Source organism: Rhinatrema bivittatum, chromosome 8 (genome assembly GCF_901001135.1).
Source record: "Rhinatrema bivittatum chromosome 8, aRhiBiv1.1, whole genome shotgun sequence".
Taxonomy (NCBI): domain Eukaryota; kingdom Metazoa; phylum Chordata; class Amphibia; order Gymnophiona; family Rhinatrematidae; genus Rhinatrema; species Rhinatrema bivittatum.
The window spans coordinates 145,665,351-145,685,793 of NC_042622.1; the positions used below are offsets into that span (position 1 = coordinate 145,665,351).

General features: G+C 44.9%; 1 protein-coding gene across 1 annotated transcript in view; it reads right to left on the minus strand.

Annotated features, from left to right (window-relative positions):
• Positions 1–20,443, minus strand: part of LOC115096473 (EH domain-containing protein 1) — a 77,833-nt gene that overhangs the window by 42,828 nt on the left and 14,562 nt on the right. The window contains exon 2 of the mRNA XM_029611116.1: positions 19,841–19,938. Within this exon, the coding sequence (XP_029466976.1) occupies positions 19,841–19,938 (98 nt within the window). The remainder of the gene's footprint in view (positions 1–19,840; positions 19,939–20,443) is intronic.

Consider the following 20,443-nt stretch of genomic DNA (forward strand, 5'->3'; position numbering starts at 1 on the left):
CGGGCGAAAGCGGCCCCTGTGCGTGCAATTGGGCCGCTCAAGGCGTGATGTCACAACGTTTGGCATCACGGCATGTGATGTCACGTCTTGAGTGGCCAATTGCACACACAGGGGCCGCTTTCGTCCGTGCAGGCATCCATCTTCGCTGGCGGGGCCGCTTTCGCCGCCGGCTGCCCCCAGGGAGGCAGGGGAGCCACGGTCCATCTCCGCCAATGCCAGTCTCCGGAGAAGGGCTGCAAGAAAAGTAAGTTGCTTCGTTGCTTTACACGTCGTTTCACCAGTCCTCTCCCCCCCTCCCTGCGCCTTGCTTCAGGAGGAGGGGAGAGAGGACTGGCAATCCCGAGCATAGGAGAACCGTCCACTTCCTGGTATCTGTCATTTCAAATGACATTTGAAATGACAGATACCAGCGTGTCCGTGAAGCGTTAGGCCAGCGCACCCAGGATACTGTATAGTGCTCTATATAGTAAAATGGGTTGCCCAGGCCTAACGCTTCACGGACGCGGCTTGCATTTGCAAGCTATTTAAATACAGTATCGAGCGGTAGGTGAGCCGGACTCTGCGTGCGGCAACTGCAGGTGCGCCCGGCACTAACGCAGCTCTTCCTACCGCTCCTTACTGTATCGGCCTGTTGGATGGGAAGACACGAGGGCAGTCTGTAGGACCTTTGCCAGGACAACTCTATAGTGCTTGGTAAAAAATTGCAAAGAGGCCTAGGTGGCCACCCTACAAATCTCAGACAACTCCACACATGACGCTGCTTGGGCTCTAGTAAAATGTGCCTGTAGGCCTGGTGGTACTCTTTACCCCTTCAGGATATAGGCTGCACCTATTGCCTCCATAATCCAACTAGCTAGTGTTGATTTGGAGGCTGCTTTCCCCTCCATGTGGGCCACGATGTAGTACAGACAGCTTCAGATTTCCTGAACGGATTTGTGACTTTAAAAGGTATCTCATTAGTATCACCTAATGTCCAGGTGGTGCAGATCTGCACTCCCCTTGCCTGTTTAGCTATCATCTGGTTGAGGTAAAATGGAGATAGAACGTTGGGCAAAAAGGAGGGGGGAAATCTAGCAAGAGGTAACCTTATTCTTGGAAAAGACCAGGTATGAGTCCCTACAAGAGAAAGCCTATACTTCCAAGATTCTTCTCACCAAGCAAATGGCCACCAAGAAAATAGTTTTCCTTGAGAGAAGTTGGTCTATGGCTTGAAAGGGGGCCTAAAGCATTTTACCCATCCGGGTGCATATTACTGGGTCCCAAAGGGATGAAATGGCTGCCATCTACACACTCAGCAACCTGAGTGCTAGCCTTTTGTCTAGCCCCTGTTAAATAAAATCTAAGATGTAGATTACATCTGTTCTTCATGGAGACATCTTCCCTGTTCGAAAAAAGTGATTTCAAGTAAAAGACTGGGTGTGTCTACAAAAGATTATTTATGGAATGGCAAGAAAGCTAGACTCTTACGTTACCCTATGTACAGCAAAAATATACGGGGGGTTATGGGTTGCCGGACTTGTATCTATTCCTGGGCAGCACTGGTGTAATGCTACATCCGATTTTTATTTAAGTTCTTTTAATATACCGATGCTCAAGACTAGGTCTTATCGTACCAGTTTACAATAAACAAGGGGGGAACCAGTTGACACAGGAAGCGAAAGTTACATTAAAACAGGGAAGTCGAACATGGTTGTTTGAAGAAAAGGGATAGATTAACAATTTCTATTCTAAATGTATAGAAGAGCCGCTAAGCAAGGAGCGGTTGCTTCGCTGGTAAACTTAAATACAAATTTACATAGTGGAGATTCAATTGAAAAGTTAATATACGCGAGCGGTTCTAGAATAGCAGATCCTTAGTGAAGTTGGAAGAGGACGCAACCGAGGTGTGGCGGTCCTTGCGGATACCATGGGTTTCTTCAGCGATAAGCTTGGGCAAAGAGACAAGTTTTCAATTTTCTTCTGAATGTGAGATGGCAATGTTCCTGGCGTAGGTCTGGTGGGAGAGAGTTCCAGTGATGTGGTCCTGCAGTGGATAGCGCTCGTTTTTTGATGGAGTTATGTTTCATGGATCTGCTAGGAGGAACCTGGAGGGAGCCTCTGTATGCAGATCTGGTTGGCCTTGATAAGGAGTGTAATTTGAGGGGTATGGTGAGTTGCAGAGAGGATTGATATATGGATTTGTGAATGATGGTCAGAGTCTTGAAGAGTATTCTGAAGTGTATGGGAAGCCAATGTAGTATTTTTAGTATCGTGTGATGTGGTCCATCCTGCATGTGTTAGTAAGGATCCTGGGCTGCTGCGTTTTGCAGCATCTGAAGAGGTTTAGTGGAGGAGGCCAGGAGACCAAGCAGGAGAGCATTGCAATAGTCAATTTTTGAGAATAGTATGGCTTGAAGGACAGATCTGTAGTCATGGAAGTGGAGGAGAGGTCTTAATTGTTTTAGGACCTGAAGTTTATAAAAGCCCTCTTTTGTGGTGTTAATGAATTTTTTTAAGGTTCATTCTGGAGTCCAGGGTGGCTCCAAGGTCTCTCACTTGACTTACTGATGGTATGTTTGTGGTGCTGGCAGGTGGGTTATCATTGGGGGAGATGACCAGAAGTTCTGTTTTGGATGTATTGAGAACCAGGCTGAGGCTCGTGAGAAGGATGTTAATAGCATGGAGGCAGTTGTTCCAATAGTTTAAAGTGTCGGAGATGGGATCCTTGATGGGGATAATGATCTGCACGTCGTCCGCATAAATAAAGTAGGTGAGATTGAGGTTTTTGAGTAGTTGGCATAAAGGGAGAAGATAGATGTTGAATAGGGTCAGGGAGAGCGAGGAACCCTGGGGTACTCCTTGCTTGGACGCTATGGGGGAAGATTCTTTGTTGATTATTTTTACTTTGAAATACCTGTCACTTAGAAAAGATTTTAACCAGCGGAGTGCAGATTCTGAGATGCCTATTTCCATCAAGCGGTTGATGAGGATTGTATGGTTAACTGTGTCAAACGCAGCGGAGATGTCTAGAAGGGCTAGCAGGTATGATTGACCTTTGTCAAGGCCCATCAGGATGTTGTCCGTTAATGAGAGAAGGAGAGATTCTGTGTTTGTGTTTCCTGAATCCGAAATGTGATGGGTGTAGAATGTTGTGTGAGTCCAGGAAGTCTGAGACTAGAGTTGACCAGTTTTTTCATTATCTTGGCTATAAAAAGGTAAGTTGGCGATTGGGCGGAAGTTTATAGGGTTGGATGGGTCCAAGTTGGGTTTTTTTTAGTAGTGGTTTCAGGGAGGCTGTTTTTAAAGCGTTCGGGACTGTTCCGTGGGTGAGCGAGCAGTTTATGATGTCGGCCAGTGGTTTGGCGATTGTGTGAAGGAGTTTGGTCGGGATTTGGTCTATTGGGTGCGTCGAGGGCTTCATTTTCTTGATAATAGATTCAATTTCCAAGGGTGATGTAGTATCAAAAGATTCTAGGGGCTGTTTGTGCATCATTGAGGAGTGGTTTTGGTAAGGTGGCGGCTGGTTGTTTAAAGTGGAATAAGTAAATTTTTGATTTTATCAAAGAAAATTGCCAGCTCAGTAGATTTGTTTTGGACCTCTTCTTCTGGGATGGTAGTGAGTGTTGCCACATATGAGAATAATATTTTAGGGTCGTATAGGAATCAGTGTATTTTTTTGGCATAGAAGTCCCTTTTTGTGCGAAGAATAGTGGTTCTATAATATGTCATTGCCGTTCTGTAGGAGGCCTGTGTGGTGGGCGAGGGGGTCCTTCCTCCAGCGTTGTTCTTTGTGTTGAAGGTCTTGCTTGAGTTTTCTTAATTCTGTGGAAAACCAGGGGTTTTTGTTGGTGCGGACAGGATTGATCTCTTTGGATGTTAAGGGGCATATTTTATCCGCTGCTGCACAGGTGATAGTTAGCCAAGAGTTCAGAGCATTGTCCGGATTTGTGAGGTCCAGGCTAGATAGGTCCTTGGTAAGGGTGTTGAGGACTTCCATGGAACATGGTTTTCTGAATTGGATCGAGGATATAGGGATGTTGGTGGTCGGTTTTTTCTTTAAAGATAGTTCAGCTTCTATCATTGAGTGATCTGACCACGGGATGGGTGTACAGGAAGGAGCAGAAGGGGGGGGGCGAGATTGGCTCATTTGTAAATATTAAGTCCAACGTGTGTCCTGCATTGTGCGTGGGTTTATTAATAATTTGTTTGAAGCCCATAGCTAGTAGGGAGGAGGGAAGGGCTTCACAATTGGCGGATGGGGAAGGGGAGTCAACATGAATGTTGAAGTCTCCTAGCAGGATGGCTGGTGAGTTGGTATTGATGTATTTGGCTACTAATTCTATGAGAGGCGAAGGGTCAGATTCTAGGAGCCCAAGCGGGGCGAAGATAAGAGATTTGGAGCTGGGAGGATTTGAATAATCCGATTTCAAGTTTGGTCGAAGATTTAATTGGATGCTGGGCTAGTCTAAGATCTTTTTTTGTGGCTAGCAGTAGTCCACCCCCTCTTTTTTTTGCTCTGGGAATAGAGAAAAGAGTCATATAGTTGTGTCTAATTGGTTGATTAGGGGTGTATCTGTTTTTCAACCAGGTTTCAGTGATTGCACACAAGTCTGGTTGGGTGTCAGAGGTAGTCGTTGAGCAGGTGGGATTTTTTGACAAGGATTGGGCGTTGAGGAGGGTTAGGGTGATTAAAGATAGGCCCAGGAATTGGGTTAGGTGGGAGATCATGATGGGAATCAATGATCTCTTAGGTCGTTGGAGATTGAGTATGTGTGTGTTAACTCTATTGAAGGGAGAATGAGGGATGATGGGGAAAGTTTGCATCATGTTGATTTTTTTTTTTTACACACACACACAGTAGAGGTACTCGTTTGAGCCTGTGTGGAGAAGGCGTTGTTCCCGGAGGTGATGGGATGCTGGAAGGTTGCTGTGCGGGTATAGGTAGGAGGGGGTAGTTAGGAGGTGGTTTCAGTGAAGGACTGACTGCCTATGAGATGAATTGTGTGGGCTTCCGGCCCACTGTTTGTTCGTGGTGAGGAGATTTTTTTCTCAAAAGGAGAAGGAACTTACTTCTCAGGTGTAGTTTGAGGTAGAGAATGCTGATATTGAAGAGAGATGGCTCAGCTGGGTTGGCTTTGCTGGCGGAGTGGAATGATTAAGATTTCTCTCTTCTTCCTCATCTCCGTGGCTGCATGAAGGGGCACACAAAGGGGCCTGCCTCTTTGACGCGCTCCTTCGGCATGCGGCGCCTGAGAAGCTGGAGAAATTTAAAGGTCCCCCTCTGCTCAATGCGATTGGCTGGTTGGGCTGCCTGGGGGGGGCGGGGCCTTCCGGAAGGACGGCACAGTGAACCAGCCGTGTGGTCGGCGTCTGGGCTCGCCGAGGGTAAGGGGGATTTAAAGGCCTTACCCTTACACACAGATGGGAACCTGGTGGCCCACATTTGTGCACCTCTAGATCCATGCTTAGTCCTCCACCTTCCCTCCAAGGCCTGCCATAGAAAATATTCTTTGATTAGAGTGGTGCGCCATATATGGAAAGTAACCCGTAAATATATTGAAATTGCCTATTCATATGTCACCTCATTTTCCTGTGAGGGGGACCTCACCGGAATCTTTAGCAATTCTCCAAATAAAAACAACTCATGGGTTCAAGGTGACCCCTACCTGGAAGCTGAATGATTTGCTTGATCCCCACACTGGGAGACTGTACACTTTTACACAAAGTGGTGGGATTGAAAACCTAAAATATCCCGGCATTATCTTATATGGGCATCTGTGGGCAATCTGCCAAAGATTATTGCCAGAGGGAGAGAGTATTATGGATAACTACCTGTCGAGGATTGTTTACCTGCTTTGCTGCACATCTGGGTACCTTATCCACTCTATATAAGTTTTAAATGTCTATCACTTCACATGTACTATATTCCAATTTAATAGCTAAATGGTCGAAAGATTGCAATGACAATTACTATTCCAATGCTTCAGGCTTGCTATACTGCCATATCCAGCAACGGATATTCCATCGGATTATAATATCTCCTGTTAGAGCTTATCGCATGCATATTACTACCTTTGACTCTTGCCTAAAATGTGGCGCCATTTCAGCTACTTTAATTCACTGCCTGTGAGTGTGTACGGTGATACAATCCTTTTGGGAAGACATTAGTCGGCAATTGTCAATTATTTTTGGTGTGGAAATTGCCTGGTCCTGTTCCTACTGTATCTTAAATGTGGACTCTGGGGACAGCAGTTTGAATTATGAGAATGTGAGGTTTTTTCCTAAAGCTTGTCTGATAGCTAAGAAATGTATACTGACCTGCTGGATAGAAGCCTTCCCGCCGACTGGGGCCATGTGGAAAGTTAAGCTCATGGAACTTTACCATTTAGAGTATGGATCTTTGTGTCGACGCTTTACTCCCAGGAAGAAACTACTATTCAAGGAGATATGGCTGACCTTCTACAATAATATGCTGGAATATGCTTGCAAGACTGCCCCTTTGGAGACTGACTGAACTAATTCCTGGATTCTACTCACCAGCCTTCTCCCTTTTGGGTGTGGAACTCCCTTGTGTACTCAAGGGTTCTGTCAGATTTTCATTTGGAGATGTGTGGAAAGCAAGTGTGATCATACTGGATATGACATTAGGACTTTAGGAATCGATTTTATATTTCTGATATACGGTAGGGTGGGGTGGGAAGGGGTTGGGTATGGGAGAAAAGGTTTTTAAAAATGAGGTTGCTGTACATTGTCTTAGTTGTGATGCTTTTCTTTTTTATTGTATCATGTCGGCAACCCCACAATAAAAATTTGAAAAAAAAAAAATATGAGAAGGGAAGTGTGTTGGGGTGTGAATTAAGAGGGGGATCTTCCATGTTTATCTATCCAAGGTGGTGGAGAACAAAAGGAAAAAAAAGTCAGAGATAAGCTGAGATGCTATAGGCAGTCAAGTGCTATGACTGGCATCTGGGCAGGAATAACTGGGCAGACCGGATGGGTCAATTGGTCTCTCTGCCTTCATCTAATGTGTTACTATTTCATTCAGAATTTTACATTTGGAAAGCTGAGCAATGGCATTTTCAAAAGACACTCTTAAAGTAGCAAAGTCTGCTAGAGAAACAGTCAAAACTAATCTTGAAAAACTGACACCAGACAGAAGAGAAGTCAGGCAATGGGCACAGTATGGCGAGCTTGAGGCTCACAAAACAGGGGGGAAAGTCTAGCATAATATGCAGTTACAACATGCTAATTACTGTTATTGAAGAGAGCTGCAAACGTAGGAGAAGTTAGTCAACCTTTACTGAAAACACAGCAGGAAGTTAAAGAAAAAAAAAAAGTCTGCATGCAGCAGCTGAATCACAGAACTGAAAGGGGAATTCAGGACTGTCCACTGCCCTTTCCAGGAAGAAGGCTGGCAGGGGATACACATACATGAGCAACCTTACTGAGGTGCTCAGTGTCTTCACCTCTCTTCTGCCCTCAAAATTTCTAACTACAAACTCTTGAGGACAAGCACTTCAGGTAACCTTTTTACTTGGGATTTATCCCTTTGCTGTAGACAGAAATGCAGGGTTCTTTAAGATTAGATTTGGTTGTAATTTCTGCACTAATAAGAGTCCCCCATTCACTCCTGTACAAATGCTGCTTTTATAGAATAAACCAACTCAGGGATGCTCAAACCAGTCCTACAGGCCCCCCAACCAGTTGAGTTTTCAGGATATCCAACAAATATGCATGGGATTTATTTGTATGCACTTCCTCCTGTGTATACTAACAATAATACTCTGATCTGAGTTGCAAAAGAATTTCACTAAAGCAGAACAAACTCAGCATAATTATTAGACATTAATCACAGATGACATGAAGAGAACATACATGGCTCTCAAAAGCTAGGAACAGATGTATTGAGTTAGGTCAATTAAAAAAAATGATATCACTCCACTGTTTTGTTGACCCTTAAAAGTGAAGAGAGTTGAGGCGAAATTGAACTGAGCTCTGAATTTCTCATGTGTTATACTGCAGAAGTAGCAAAACAGACATTTTTCAGCATGCACTATTAGGTACTCCAATTAACCACACTGTGAATGTTATGCAAGCAGAAGACTAGTCACAAATAGTCCTGCTTTCAAGGCCTTTCACACTATTTAAACCCCAGAATTGTAGTAACAGACACCAATGCAGTCAGAGCAAGTTTCTCTTAGCATGTAGTAATAAAAAAAAAAAAAAAAAAAAAAAAAAAAGGATTTAATATAACTGGGTCCCCGTATGTTTAATCATTCATGCTCTGTCCTTACTGAACTCAAACCTAAAAATACACCCAGTTCTCATGACCATAGTCTTGTTTTAAACCATTTTCCATAATAAATTAAACTCCCAAAATCTAATTTGCTCTGTCTTGAATAGATCATAAGCTCTATGGAGAAGGAACTGTACAGAGCTTCATATGTAGCAATGCTATAAAATTTATAAACAGTAGTAAATAAAAACCAACTCCAGAGAAATCCCACTGCCAAAATCTGCTGCCTGGCAATCTGCAAAGAATCTCCAGAGTTTAAATGACATGGGCTGCACCCAGCTGCATGCCATGTCTGGAATCTAGGTTAATGACTCAGAGTTAGAAAGTTTAACAGGATGCCTCCAAATTATTTTTCATTGTATTTACAGGTTTGGATCTAGTGCTTCCAGTTACTGCTCTCCATGCTGATCATTACTTAAATACTACTGATCTGCTGAGTGACTAAACTTGTCTCATGCTGGGAAGTATGCAGAAGCACCCCTAGCTCCCCCTGCCCTCCCTGCTGTTTGACTGTAGGCATAGGCTGTTAAGACATGAAATACAGGGCTGATCCCCTGCTGACTTCAGCTTCCTGTGATTCAAGAATCTGAAAGGCCATAGTGTAAGGAAACCTCTTTGTATCCCAGTTCTGAAGTTGCACCACCCCCTCCCTTTACCACAGTAAGAGACAGGACTCCCATGCCTCAGCAAGCCCACTGAATGAGTAAGCCTTCTGGTATCCTGGTCATGGTAGCCCTCTTGCCTTCCCTCAGCAAGCCTTCAGCATGAGGGAGACTGATAATCCCCTGACGTTCTGAACCCCTTCTCACATTGCTGGACTCCATGTATTATGACTAATTAGAAAATTAAACTTTTGTTGTCTAGGAAAGATCTATCAACTATTCTTCTTACGTTAATCATGAGAAGGATTGACTATTGCAGACTCATCTAACTTTATTGGCATGACTATTTTATAGGAGTTGCCCAGAGATCATGTTACTTCTGTTGGAGGAGTTGCACTGGTTGCCTATTCATTAGCCAGTTCAATTAAAAATCTTTTCAATCGCATGAATGAGAAGGGCCCTGCATATGTAAGAGATTAGCTGTGACTTGATGACTGGCCTCCACTGTCTTTGGCCCTACTCTCGGGAATAAGGTGCCTTTACATATTCATTTCAAGGGCAGTTATTTGAATTTTAGGAAGCATTTGAACAATTGTTCAGGATGAACTTATGATTTCCTGCTTATTTTAAGTTTTGGTTGGGTCTTGGGTGTTCTTATATGTTAAAGGTCGGAGTATTTAGCAGGAAGAATGTTGATCTGTTTTTTTTCTTGGATTTTCATTTTCTTTGATGTATTAGTTGATTTTGTGTTTTTAATCTTTGTGACCGTTATACTGTTAATGTAGATTTTACACTTATTTGATCTCTATTTTTACCCTTGCTATATTACATGTATTATGAGAAAATAAGTGCTTCCAAAAAGCAAAGTATTGCTGCACTTCCTTTCAGCACAAAACCTCAGCAGCACAAACAGCAGACTTCAGAGAGAAGATGCGTGGTACACATTCTACGGTGCACACTGCGTTCTACAAATATCTAAGCAGATATAATTAGCTGAGCATTAGAACTGTGCACTAAAATTCAGCACACAGTTTAACACAAGCTAATTCTTTTTTCTAAAACTTTTCAAAACTCCCAATACAGGATTAAAAAAAAAAAAATCACAAACCATAAAATATGTGCAGAGAAAAGGCTTAGCACACAAAAAACCATGATTTGTGCACAAACTGTTTTCAGCATATGAAATATGACTACTGGTCCCATATCAGAATTCTTGCTTTCGTCCAGAGACTAACACTGGTTCTTGAAATTTTACTCCACCTCAGACCAGGAGTAAAATGTCCAGCACTACGATGACATGAGTTAAGCCAGAATATCTCTGCATTGAGTGGGGGTGGGATAATAGCTAATATACCTTTATTTGCATGGGATTTCCATGCAAGGGTGCCAAGCAATACATACAGTTCCTGCATCAGGAGTAAAGTTTGTGCACATTTATTTATTTAAACACTTTTTATATACCAGCATTCGTAGGACACATCATGTCGGTTCACAATCACCACATAAAATGTGCACACAACTGTGGGTAAAACTGTGCACTCTGCCAAGTGCAGCTTATTACATTGGGCCCCTTATAGGGACACAATTTGGGGGGGCATTTACCAGAAAAACTGAATAAATCAAAAATACCCTAAAGCTTCCTTATATTTATTTATTTTATTTATTTAAATTCTTTTAATATACCGATGCTCAAGACCAGGTCTTATCGTAGTTCTCTTATTATGAAAGACCCTTTCTTGTTGCTTCAGCTCGTGCTCGTCTCATAGTTATGCCATTTTAAATGCCCACTGTCACCTGTTTACCTTTACCAGCTCATTTCATCCACCAATAATTTGCAGTTAATACCTCTTACTCATGATATTTGACAAATGTATAAGCATTTTTATTTTATATATATTTATGTATATATATCTATATATAAGATTTATATTTATTGATTTACGTTTTATTGTTCTATTCGCAGTTTGTTTATGTTATGCTGTACGCCTTAGTTCAATACTCTGTTTTATTGTTTAATGTAACGCCTTACTTGCGAAAGTTTTGTTTTATGGAAACCGACCTGATTCGATTATGTATATCGAGAAGGTCGGTATATAAAAACTCTAAATAAATAAATAAATAAAACAACAATATTGACAGCAGGATGCTACAGAAGAAAACTGAGAAAAAAAAACCCACTAAAGGGGGAACTCCCTTTCTCCAAACTGAAGGCGGATTGCTGTCCAGCAAGAAGGGTATACATCTCTGGATGTCAGTCTTCAAATGCAAGAAGTACTCAGCTTACTTACCTTGAAGAGGTGGTCTCTAACACGGCCAAGTGCAGCCATTTTGTGGCAGTGATGATGTCCTTACTTTGCCATCGGAAGAAATGGCCACAACTCTGCCCCCCCACCCAACAGCAAGCTTATCTTTTTGCTATTCAGTGCAATTCTATAGGGAACTCATCTGGCTTTTTGCTCTTAGTTCCCTCCCTTGAAAGTTATATTGTTTGGACTTAAGCTATGCAGACCTTGGGAGAGGCAGTGAAAAATGGGAAATCAAGTCAATTAGAGTGAGACTTCAAACATTATCACAGCTCTGAATTCCTGTTAGGATGACCTAACTGTACCCTGAATGAACATGGCCAAGAAATGTGCAAGCTCTGGCCAAGAAATGTGCAAGCTCTTCCAATACTAACTCATACGGGTGGCTCAGCAGGAGAATATTACACAACCAGTTCTCCTGCCAAGGAGAAGCTGGCCTTATCTCTCCAAGCAGTGCTTCCTGCAGGGATCACCACACAATTGCAGAAAGTTTTGGAGAGATCATTCTTAAAAATTCCACAGTGAGAAAGCTCATAAACATGTGTGGAATAAACCAGCAGTGGGCCAAGGTCACACCCGGAATCCCAGCAGATATGACGACTGAGCACAACAGGGAGACCCAAAGTTATTATTCTGAGGAGGAACCCCAGCCCATTACAAATTAAACATTTGCCTTTGCTTCCCCATCTCATCATACTCCTCTGCAAACCTCAGAAAATTTCTACACCTTCTGCTCCTTGTTGTAGTCCGACCGCTACACTATAGATTATTAACTGGATGACACTGCCTGAATGTGCAGATCAGCCTATTCAATCAGCTTTCAATTACCATCACATTGCCCAAGATAAACAAATTAAATAATCAGTTTCAGTATGACTTGTTTGCTTGCAGAAGCAAATTTATAGAAACTCAGCTAATTATTACAGAGGAATTTGTGAAGAGTCAGAACTTTTATTAGTGAAAACCCCACTCACAAGAGACAGAAGTTTGAGCATGCAACCATTTAAGTGAACTGCAACAGAGAGAAAAACAAACCTAACAATGCAGCTATGTAACTTGAGCCACCAGCTCAGGAAACCCAAAATACCCCTTACTGTGAAGATGCTTAACTGACCACTGAATAGATGAGTCACAGATTCAGGTACGGGGATTTACATCTCACAGCCCCCTGAACTTCTGCTGGTAATTTTGTATGAAATATCACTTAAAAAAAAAAGAAGATTCAAACTCCTAAATTACAGAACTATGATTGGGAAAGGGATTTGGGAAAAGATGTACTAGAAAACAGTTGAAGGAAGCAAACAGATTTTCATGTTGTCTAACAAAGGTATTTAGACACCAGGGTACAGAGATCCCAGACAAAGGAAAATTAGTTCTTACCTGTTAATTTTCGTTCCTGTAGTACCAAGGATCAATCCAGACTGCTGGGTTATGCCTCCCTTCCAATAGATGGAGTCAGAGAAAAGCTAAAAAGCACCCCCCATATAACCTGGTGTGCCACCCGCGATCCCTCAGTATAATCAATATCAAAGCAGAATGAATGGCTGTTATAATTATTTTAATTTTGTTTTACCAACCAATGACTAGATCAAGTCAAACCTAAATCTCTTGAAAAAATAGAACTTGTATTAACTTCTTAAAACAAATATAACTAGTGACAAAAGGAACTTTGTCACAGAGATGTGTAGTCTTTGAAAAAAATTAATCCACCTTCGGATCCCGTACATCCAACCGGTAATGTTTAGCAAACGTGTGCAATGATTTCCAAGTGGCTGCCCAACAAATCTCTTGGGGCAAGACACATTGGCTTTCTGCCCATGACTCTGCTTGTGACCTAAGAGAATGCGCCTTAAGACCCTCTGGTACTGGGCGCCCGTGACAGATGTAAGCTGAAGCAATGGAGTCTTTCAACCAGTGGGCAATAGTAGCTTTAGAAGCCTTAGTCCCTTTCTTAGGACTGCTCCACAAAACAAAAATATGATCAGACAATCTAAACAGATTAGTAATCTCCAAGTACCGCAAAAGGACTGACATCCAACCTCCTCAGATCCTTATCCTCAGAGAATGCTGGCAACTCGACTGACTGGTTGACATGAAATACCGAGACTACCTTCGGAAGGAATGAGAGCACTGTCCGAAGAGAAATCCCCGAATCAGAAATACGCAGAAAGGGCTCTAGACATGACAAGGCTTAGAGCTCCAAAACCCATCTAGCCGAACAGATAGCCACGAGAAACACCGTTTTAAGCATTAAATCCTTCAACGTAGCCCTCTTCAAAGGCTCAAAGGGGGACCAACAAAGGCTACGGAGAACCAAATTCAAACTCCAGCATGGACAGATCGCGTGCACTGGAGGCTTCAAGTGCCTGGCCACCTTCAAGAATCGTGCCACATCCGGGTGAGCAGCGATGGAAGCACCATCAACCTTACCACGAAAACAGCCCAAGGCTGCTACCTGCACTCTGAGTGAACTGTTTGCCAAGCCCTTCCATAAGCCGTCCTGCAAGAAGGCAAGAATGTGAATAGTGGCCTGCCGTGGGGACAAACGCAACCCACGGCACCAAGAATCAAACACTTTCCATACCCGAATGTAGGTGATAGATGTAGAAGTTTTCCTTGCACGGAGAAGAGTGGTAATAACCACCTCCGAGTAACCCTTCTTCCTTAATTGTCTCCTCTCATAAGCCAAGCCGCTAGACAGAAGTGGGCGGCCTGATCGAAAAATACTGGACCCTGCTGGAACAGGTTCAGCAGGTGACGGAGGCGGAAGGGACCGTCCACCGCTAGGTTGATCAGATTGGCGAACCACGGTCTTCATGGCCACTCCGGAGCCACCAGAATCACCAGCCCCTGGTGAGATTCTATGTGTCGCTTCCCACCAATGGCCAAGGAGGAAACACAAAGGAGAACGTGCGACGGCCAAGGAAGAGCCAGGGCACCCACCCCTTCCGATCCGTGATCCCTTCTGTGACTGAAGAAAATGGCGACTCGTCTGAACGCGAAGGAGTCACCTAAGTCTAGACGGGGGGGGTCCCCCCCCGGCTCGAGATCAGCCGCATAGCTTCCCCGGACAGCTCCCATTTTCCGGGAACTAGCCGCTGTCGGCTGAGGAAATCCACCTGAATGTCGTCTACCCCGGCTATGTGAGATGCAATGCAAGCCAGACTGCGTTCTGCCCAGGTCATTAACATGTCCGCTTCGTTGGCCACGGGGGCGACTTCTTGTACCCCCTTGATGGTTTATGTAAGCCACGGTGGTCACATTGTCTGAGAGAATCTGTACCGCCTGGTGGTGGACTATGGGTAGAAATTGTACCGCCAGACAAACCGCCCTGGTCTCTAAGCGATTGATGGACCACTTGGTCTGCGACTGCATCCAAAGACCCTGTGCTGACCTTGATTGACAGACCGCCCCCCAACCGGAAAGGCTGGCATCGGTCATCACAATTATCCATTGAGGATTCTCCAGGTCTACCCCTTGAAGTAAGTGATCTGGAGTTAGCCACTAATCCAGACTGGATCTGGCCGGTTCTAGTAGAGGCAATGGTGGGTGAAACTCTTCCGACTTGGGATCCCAACGAGAAAGTAGCAACCTCTGCAAAGGCCTCATATGCACAAAAGCCCAAGGAACCAATTCCAGGTGAGATGCCATAAAACCAAGAACCTGCAAATAGTCCCACACCACGGGTGATGGAAGAGACAACAGGCGCCGTTCCAGAGACATCAACCGTTCCATCCGCACCAGAGGCAGTGAAACCTTGCCCACAGCGGTGTCTAAGCGGGCTCCTAAAAACTCCAATACCTGGGATGGAACCAGCTGGCTCTTTACACAATTGACGACCCATCCTAGAGACCGTGGGCAACGCAAAACCGAACGAACCGCTTCCTTGCAGAGGGCTTCCAACTTCACTCGTATGAGCCAGTTGTCCAGGTAGGGATGTACCAAGATCCCTTCCCGCCGAAGGCTCACTGCCACTACCACCATTACCTTTGTGAACACACGGGGAGCCATCGCTAGCCCGAAGGGCAGGGCGCAAAACTGGTAATGCTGTCCCATAATAATGAACAGCAGAAATCTCTGATGGTGTTCTTGGATCCCTATGTGGAGGAAGCTTCCGTCAAATCCAAAGAAGCCAAAAATTCACCTTTGTGGACTGCCGCAATGACCGATTTCAACGTCTCCATTCGAAATTGAGGGTCATGCAACACCCTGTTGACTTGTTTGAGGACCATGATCGGCCGGAAGGAGCCCTCCTTTTTGGGCACCACGAAATAAATGGAGTAGCGACTGGTCCAGCGTTCGTTCCCGGGAACCGAAACAATGGCTCCTAGAGCCTTCAACCGGGATAGTGTTTGGAGAACCACTTGTTGCTTCTGCTGAGGCCCGCAGAGAGATTCTAGGAAGAGATCCCGAAGGGGATAGAGCAAAATCCAAAGCGTAACCGTGACTTATATCTAGAACCCACTGGTCAGAGGTAATTTTGACCCATTCCTCCACGAAACTGGAGAGTCCGCCCCCGATCTTTGGAACTGAGGAATGGGCCAGCGCCCCTTCATTGGGGAGTTTTGTTATTGTGGGCGAAGGCATGGGAGGCTCCAGCATACTGAGGCCGTCTGCCACGAAAGGAATATGCCCATGATTGTGCCCGTGTAGCCGGTTGCCTAGGGGCATAAGAAGAGCCCCTACCAGACCGAAAACGGCCCCTATAGGTACCGGGTGAGCAGGCCGACCTGGGTTTGTCTTCTGATAACTTGTAAACCTTGTTGTCTCCCAAGGCTTTTATGAGCTGCTCGAGCTAGTCTCCAAATAACAGTTTGCCCCAGAAGGGAAAGGAACCCAACTGAGATTTAGTAGAGGCATCTGGTGACCAGTTATGGAGCCATAGCAGGCGCTTTGTGGACACCGCCAAAGACATAGTGCATGCCGAAGTACAAAGGAAATCATACAAAGCATCTGCCGAATAGGCTACCGCTGATTCCATTCGGTTCACCTGCTCAACCTCTCCCGGGGGAAGGTCCTGGGCCGTGAGCATCTGTTGAACCCAACGGAGAGTGGCTCTCTGCATGAGGCTGCTACATACTGCAGCCCGCACCCCCAAGGCGGACACTTCAAAAATCCACTTTAACACTTCCAGTTTTCTATCCTGGAAGTCCTTGAGCGCTGTTCCTCCAGTCACCGGGATAGTTGTATGCTTGGCTATGGCCGTGACCGCCGAATCTACCTTAGGAATCTTAAGCAGGTTGAGAGATTCATTAGGAAGCAGATAAAGTTTTTCCATGGCCTTGCTAACTCTCAAGGAGGCTTCAGGAGCCTTCCATTCACGGGTCACAAGCTGGAAAAGCTACGGATGGAAAGGAAAAGTTTGGGGTGGGGCCCGAAGCCCCGCCAAAACAATCTCCTGGAGAAGAATCCAGCACAGCTTGCAGAACTGGGATCTCCAGTTCCTGAAGCACATGGTAAATTAAAGGATCCAGTTCCTCTCAGCGGAACAAATAAAGCACCTGCAGATCATCTCCCTCTAGAGTGGCACTGTCTACCCCATCGCCCACATCCTGGGTGGAGGGGTCCCGAGTCCCTGGATCCGCAGGAGTAAGATGTCCAGGCAGCCCATTCCCCGGGGCAGAGCAAGCAGTGCGAGGTTCAAACCTCCCCTGGTCTGTAGAAGCCCTAAGAGTTTAGCCTGGCTAGGAGACTGGGATTCCCAGTCAGTCTCTGCTTCCATATACACCTTATGCAAAAGTAACACTAATTGTGAGTAAAACAGGTGTTGCCGCTTTAAGGGGCGCCCCCCCCCAGAAGTAAGGGCAGAGGAGGAGTCAAGTGATGTTAAACCACACGGTCGTTGTGGGCTTAGGGCCCGTGGGGAGAGAGGAGGGAGATCCTCACTCCTCAGACAAATCAGCATCTCCGTCCGATGGAGGCAAGATGGCCGCTGCTCCCGCACCGATCGGAAGCAAGCCAGGCCTCTGCCTCGCGTGCCTGCCGTGCGATTTGCGCGGACGCTGTATGGCTGCCCCCCATGCCAAAATTGATCACCGCGAAGGCCCCTCGCCCCCGGGAATACACCAGGAGCAGAGGCCTTCGCAGGAGAGCCGGGAACCAGGCTTCCCACAAGCAGTACACACTGTCCCACGCGGCATTGGAAAAACACGAAGCAGCCAGGTGAAAACTGCACCCCCTCCAGAGGCCCGGGAGAACGTGGCAGGCTAGGGCCGAGGAAGGAACCAGGTGCATTTAAAAATAAATTCCATTTTTTTTTCTTCTCTCAGCCCTCACTGAACAGCCAGGCTAAAGAAACAGAGAAATTGTGCGTCTCTGAACTGTCAGAGGGGGAGAGTGACCGGCCCACCTAAGTTTTCCCCCTCAGCTCACCGGGCTAGTGTACAACTCTCCGGGAAAACGGCTGTAGGGCAATGCCCTGCCTCGCCTGCCTGCAGCTAGCTGCTTCTCTTACCGCTAAACGTTTTTCAGAGATCAAAATCAACTAAATACTTTTTTTTTTATAAAATTGATCTAATCAAAGACTTTCATCAGAAATCAAACCTGTCGGGAGCAAGTCCCAGGAAATTTAGATAGAGTCAGACTGCAGGTTATGCCTCTCAATCTGCTGGAGTCAGAAATACTGAGAGATCGCAGGTGGCACATCAGGTTATATGGGGGGTGCTTTTCAGCTTTTCTCTGACTCCCATCTGCTGGAAGGGAGGCATAACCCAGCAGTCTGGACTGATCCTGGTACGAACAGGGGCATAGCCAGGTAGGATAGAGGAGTGTGCACATGATCGCTCTGTGGTCCTGCCTGGATCTTGGCCTTTTGGCTGAGAGGTGATCCATACAGAGTCATAATAAATAAAGCAAAAGCCAGGATGGATAACATCACACAACCCCAGCCCAGTTTCATTTTTTTCACATGAGTGAGACTTGGAATAAAGAGGGGAGGATAATAATACTTCAGTAAGCAGATACACAAAAGGTCCCTATTCTACAGGGTGGGGGCCAACAACCCCAAATATTAAATGTTCTTGCTAACTTGTAGAAATGTATATATAGTTTTGTAGAGAGGTCTAGAATGGGTAGATTTGAATCAGTTATTTACTCTGTTGTATAATAGGACTAGGGGGCACTCCATGAAGTTAGCAAGTAGCACATTTAAAACTAAAATCGGAGAAGTTCACTAGATGCACAATTAAGCTCTGGAATTTGCCAGAGGATGTGGTTAGTGCAGTTAGTATAACTGGGATTTTAAAAAGTTTGGATAAGTTCTGGGATGAGAAGTTCATTAACTATTAATCAAGTTGACATAGGGATCAGCCACTGCCATTACTGGCATTAGTAGCATGGGATCTAGTGTTTGGGTACTTGCCAGGTATTTGTTGCCTGGATTGGCTACTGTTGGGAAACAGGATATTGGGCTTGATGGACCCTTGGTCTGACCCAGTATGGCAATTTCTTATGTTCTTAACCATGAGTAGATAAGTGTGCTGCTTGACATCCTAGTAGCAATGTACAAAGCCATGCAGAAATGTATATACTTGTATAGTCTAATAAACCTAAATATATTTGTACAGACTGCCAGCCTTGTTCACAGTCCCATTTGTTTTCCTGGGGTGAAGGGAGGGAAATCCCACCCACTAACACCTTCTTCCCCAAGTGGAGGCACTAGACCTCGAGGACAGACGGAGGCTGCCCTAGGGGGCTCCGGCCAGGTCAGCCCTGGACCCAGGAACGTCCCATGAGGTAAGCAGTCAAGGGAGTGTTACATTGGTGCCTTGGTATAAAACGGAAAAGAGTGGGGGCAATATCTTGGGAACTGTGTTTTCCAGCTAAGTTCACATCTGGCATAAAGAAATACAGAACACTGGCAAGTGACTGTGGTGCACCACTATTAAAAGGAGACATGTCACTGGAAAAGTTGTGCTGTCTCCATCTACTGCATGTCTGGGCTGGTCTAGCAGGATAGGGAAAGAAAGATTTCCTGACATTCTTTGGCAAGTCCTTTTTGTGTGTGACCTCAACAATTAATTTGAATTTCAGATGACAGCTCTGCTCCTCCTAACTGGAAAATGGCACAGAATTCAAGCACCAGAAGTGTTCCTCACACTTCAGTTTTGTGCAAAGTAATTTATTTATTTATTTAACAATTTTTATATACCGGCATTCGTAGGACACATCATGTCGGTTCACAATTAACTGAGAAAGGAAATTACAATGAACGAGGATAGAGAGAGTTAACGATATTACAATGAACTAGGAACAAGGATAGAGAGAGTCAACGAGCAGGGATACAACTTTGTAAAAGAACTGGATGAAGATTATCCATGTTAAGAGTAGATATGCATCAGAATGTTAAGGATGCATGTACACTTAAGAACTTAACATATGAACTTATTTACAATATTAATGTTAAATGCAGGGGCAGGGAGAGGGGAGAGGGGGAGCGAGGAGGGGAAAGGAGAGGAGGGGGTAGGGGTAGGGGTATAGGAGATCGTTAAGGCAATGGCACTTTCAAGGAAAGGCTGTTCGTAGGAAGGGAGGGGGGGGTAGGGGAGAGGCAGAAGGGTGCTGGGGAAGGGAGCAGAAGGGTGCTGGGGAAGGGAGCAGCTACCAGTTGGCCAAAGAATTTCCAATCTGAGGTCACACTGAGTAAGAAAGACCTGGCATACCTCTGCTGATCCGCTGCTTCTCTCCAGACAGGATCCCTGGGGTGTCAATGATACTGATGCTCTCCAGGACTGGGTTAGGTAGCTGTGCGCACATAAATCTGGAGAGGAGAGAATTATAAGCAGTCAGCAGTAGGAGCTACAAGATTAAATTTAATTAAATATAGTATGGAAGCATCTGACCGACACCCCAGTAATGAAAATCAAGAGTAAACTTGTTACAGACAATATAGAGAGCCTGATATCTTAAAGAATAAGACACTGGGAAGGAAGTTTTCTTTGTGTAGTAGGAGGGATCACTCCTCCATGCCAATCCTCTTCCTAGATATCCTGGACTGGGTATGGAGGAGGAGGATTGAGTGCACAGAGCTCCTCTTTGGAAACCAGTGCATATACTACATAAGAAAAAAAAAAAAAAAAAAAAAAGACTACAGTACAAGGTAACAGGTATTTATCGCTTTTATATACTGACATTTGTTTTCACATCACATCGGTTTACAGTGTAACAAGCAGAAACTGAAAGGAAATTACATCTGAAAAACTTTAGAAACTTACCCATATTACAGGGCAGATGAGTTACAGTAAGGTCATTGAGGAAGGGTGGAG